This window comes from Amia ocellicauda, chromosome 3 (assembly GCF_036373705.1).
Source record: "Amia ocellicauda isolate fAmiCal2 chromosome 3, fAmiCal2.hap1, whole genome shotgun sequence".
Taxonomy (NCBI): domain Eukaryota; kingdom Metazoa; phylum Chordata; class Actinopteri; order Amiiformes; family Amiidae; genus Amia; species Amia ocellicauda.
Genome location: NC_089852.1, coordinates 45,418,251 through 45,422,736, shown reverse-complemented (window position 1 = coordinate 45,422,736; position 4,486 = coordinate 45,418,251). Strand labels below are relative to the sequence as shown.

General features: G+C 34.2%; 1 protein-coding gene across 1 annotated transcript; it reads left to right on the top strand.

Moving 5' to 3' along the window:
- The first annotated feature begins 1,317 nt into the window (after window positions 1–1,317).
- On the top strand, window positions 1,318–2,316 carry LOC136746862 (olfactory receptor 51E2-like). The gene has a single exon (XM_066699696.1). The coding sequence runs from the start codon at window positions 1,339–1,341 to the stop codon at window positions 2,314–2,316; it is 978 nt and encodes a 325-aa protein (XP_066555793.1). The 5' UTR covers window positions 1,318–1,338.
- The last annotated feature ends 2,170 nt before the right edge of the window (window positions 2,317–4,486 follow it).

Here is a 4,486-nt window from a genome sequence, read left to right as displayed (position 1 = left end):
CTCCACTATGACAGAAGAAAGACTTTATGGGCTAGCGCACCTGTACATACATAATGGAGATGTTTATAGAGATGTTACTGATTAATTTGGGCGTAACAACAGGAGACTTGTATTCACTTAGAAACTCCTACATCAGTGGTGGAAACAGCTTATTTCCAGTGAAGACGCATATTTCTACCAGGCACACTAATAATCAAAATTGTGTATCCTCACTCGTTTCAATTACAGAGCTCCACCAAAATAGATCTCAGTGATTGACAAACACCAGAAACCACGTCTAGTTTGCCTGCATAATGTCGCTTGATATGTGATTTTTTTTCACCGCATGTGTCCCATTGTGATGTGTGGTTGTGAAGCAAAAATATGTTTGAGTGAAAATCTGCCTGATTTCATGGACTTCATGCAGATTTTGAGGTAAGTTTTTTTACTTTGAAATGACTCAGAATCGCAAATTTCAGGTATCCAATTTTCATTTATTTTAAGGGGGAAGCCACCTAGACCCTCTACCATTAATTCCTAATTCCTTTTTTCCCTCATTTTACCCCCCTCCGCAGATTCCTGGCTGTGTTACTGTATTAGCCTTTTATATAATGTATGTAATAAATAAATAACAAACAAATGTCATCATTCACGTTAAAAATACTTGACCATGAAGTGAATGTCTCATTTTTTTTTTTACCATGTTGTTCTGAAAAATGCAACCTCCCTGTACATTTATAATGAAGCAGGAAACTCTTGAGAATATGGTAATCTCTTGTGACAGTCATTTATTTATTTATTCAATTATTTAAAATTTTGTGCTGAATCCTAAGCATTTCCTTAGGATTTATGTACACATATTCTGGTAGAATTGCACTTACATGTATGTTTTATATAATGTTAACAAGTGATTAAAAATTAGATCAATCGCGATTAAATAGTAAAAATGTGAGATTAATTGCAATTTAAAAATATAATCAGCCAGCACTAACACATATATATTACATTATTTTATATATATATATATATATATATATATATATATACATCTCTGAAAAAAATTGAGACCACTCCAAGTTCAGAAATCAATGTTAAGTGGTCTCATAATTTTTTCAAGAGCTGTATATATATATATATATATATATATATATATATATATATATATATATATATATATATATATTATTAATCATTATTAATCATTAAATGTAGATTGCAATAAAGCAAACATTTGCCATGTAATCTTACTACTGATAAAAATGTTTTGTTTTTTTTATTCATTTTTTAATTCAGTTTACATTTATAATCTGTTAATAACTTTTTTGATTGCAGGTCAAAGAAACACCAACACAGTCTGCCATGAGCTCCTTGAATTCAACAGTTTCTCCCAATGCTGCATTTGTTCGGCCTCAGTTCTTTTACATCAACGGCTTTTCCAACATCCCACATGTGAAGTACTATTACATTTTCCTGTGCTTTGTTTATGCTGTGACTGTGTTTGCAAATGTTCTCATCATATTCATTATATACACAGAAAAAAGTCTTTACACGCCTAAGTACAGTGCTGTTTTCAATTTAGCTGTAATTGACATCTGTGAAAGCACAGCTCTTATTCCTAAGTTAATTAACACCTTTCTCTTTGATTCTCAGTTCATCATATATGAAGCCTGCTTGGCCAACATGTTCTTTGTGCATTTCTTTACTGCCATGCAGTCACTCACTCTTGTTGTACTAGCCTATGACAGGTTTGTTGCTATATGCTTTCCACTAAGATATCACACCATTATGACAAATACTTCAATGCTTGTGATTATAGCATGTGTCTGGGTTTTCACAGCAACCCTACACTTAACACTTGTACTTTTAATCACCAGACTATCATATTGCAGATCCATTGTCATAGAGAGCTATTTCTGTGATCATGGGCCTATGTATCGAATGGCCTGTAATGACAATTTCCCAAATTACATTTATGCAAGAATCTGTATAGCAGTATTTAACTTTATACCTTTCATTCTGATTGTGCTGTCTTATGTGTGTATAATATCTGCACTGTTAAAAATAGCATCAGGTGAGGAACGGTTAAAAGCAATGAAAACCTGCACATCCCATCTTATGTTAGTAATAGTGTATTATGTGCCATTTTTCATCACATACATTGCTGCATTTCTGTCTGTTATTCATCCAAATACCAGGATAATATGTACATCCTTGTCTTCCACCATTCCTCCAATGCTGAACCCTATCATTTATACATTAAAAACAGAGGAGATTATAGGGGCAATTAGAAAGCTTTACAAAAGAAACACATTAATCACAGCTGTAGTAAATGAATAAATACCTGTACTTAAATATCAAATACAAGAACATAAGATCCAGCAGATGTATGTAAATAGTTACATTTTAATCTATTTAACTGCACCCACCAGGGTTGGGGTCAATTCCACTAATTAAATTCCAATTAAATTCTTTATCCCTTTAAATTCCATCAAATCAATTCATTATCCAAAACACTTTCCTACATTCCTTTTCAATCCAAATTTGTATCCATTCTGTAAACTCAATTCCAATTCGATATTTCTCCCACACCAATTCCATAATCCTTAACAGTGTCCTTGTTTGTTACCATCACTTAAGTTTTCAAAGTGATCAAACACCAGAGGCTTCTCTGACATTGTGAAAGTGTTTGTCCAAATCAGTAGGCAGTGGGTCCTCAGCCAGTCCAGGTTAAATCACAAAATCAGTGTTCTCAGTAACAGTCCAAGTGAAATACACAAGCAATCCTTACAAAAATAAATATGTTAACACAGTCAAAACCACCACAGTCCTTCTACCCAACAAACAAGGAGAGCAAGGTAGGTCCTTATATAGTACGTTTTAGAACAGTGGGTAATTGAGATGGTTCGTGTGATATATCCTTCCCAACAAGGCAGGACTAGGACACTGTCTTGTATGAGTCTGTATTAGGTGGATGAGGAACTCATTGGCTGAGATTAAGATAATAGGAATTCCTCACTTGCTAGGAGGCCAGGACAAATTGACCTGAGAAGCTACTGAGAAGCATTTGCCTGTAATTTTAATAATAAAATATTGTGTTGTAAACATTTTATTATCTAAATCATTGAAAAATGTGATGAATGTTCAAGAACAGATAATACATCATTATAGAGGATTCATAATGGATTAAAAATGGTAAAATGGTAAAATGATTAAAAAAAGGCACATGAAAAGCATTTCCAATTCAAATTCTGAAGTATGAGATATTGACAATTACAAATTAAATTCCAGCTTAAAATGTTCCAATTCCAATTCAGTTCCAATTCCAAAGATTGAAACATTCACAATTCCAATTCAATTCCAATTAGAAGAATCACAATTCCAATTCATGAATTTGAATTCTTAATGATTCTTGTAATTCAAATTCATGATTCTTGTGATTCTTCTAATTGGAATTACATTGATCAATTCAAAAAAGTATATGATTTGAGTTGGAATTAGCCCATGAATTTCAATTTAAATTGAATTGACCCCAACCCTGGCACCCACTGATCCTGTGGTAATTTAGATTATAGGTGTAGTACAATTAAAAAAATCACCCTTTTGTGCTCTTTTCAAAGAAGGGTTTGTTAGTTTTTTCAGTTTGATTTTTGAATTTAAAATTACATGTCTGAGAAAACCTTGTTAAGCTTCTTGCAATGCATAATTTTGCCATAAGAGCTTTCACTGTAATTAAAATACTGATTGTGACACTACCCCCTACTTTTCTGTTGTCTTACTGACAACTGTGTATTTTCTAATTGAACCCCGTCTGTCATTGTGGTTGTTGCCAAAATCCTGCTGACTACTCCAAATTTAAACCATTGTCACGCAACTGTGTTACACAATATTGGCTCACAGATGTTGAAAATGCCACACCTATTATTAATGAGAAAGGGAACCTCACACCACCTATATTTGTGCCTCCCTACAGGTTCTTACCAGATCTCCAGGACACCACCTAGACACCATAGGTATCATCATTTAAACATTTATACTAAAACTATAGTAAAACTAAGAGCATCAATTCTTATAGTAAACAACAGAAAGTGCAGTGCTAAAAATCATTTAGAGCAGAATGTTGCGAACACAAAAAGTTGCGGAAGAGTCGCAGGAGGAAATCTCGCAGCTCATCTTGATGTTCCTGCAAGAGACACCGATGGCACATGAAGGGATAGAAACACAGCAACCTGGCGCTCTGTGCTGTAAATCCAAAGCATTAATCTCCCCAGTGAAACAAAACTACAAGCCTGTAGTTGTATTGGGGTGGTGACGATCTGACAGCCTGTGTGTTTGCCAGTGTATTATTTATATATTTATGTCACCTGTGTGGTGAACAATGAAGAATGTAGCCAACTACGCCACCTGACTTTTTACGAGGTCAGGGACTCAAGCAAACTTTAAAGGACACTCAGGTTCATTTTAATCTGGGGGGAGGTTAAGAGTAGGGAAATCACACCCAGGAAGGCAG

Bases quoted from the DNA above. Each gene is read 5' to 3' on its own strand.
- LOC136746862 (XM_066699696.1), top strand. From the start codon at position 1,339: ATGAGCTCCTTGAATTCAACAGTTTCTCCCAATGCTGCATTTGTTCGG.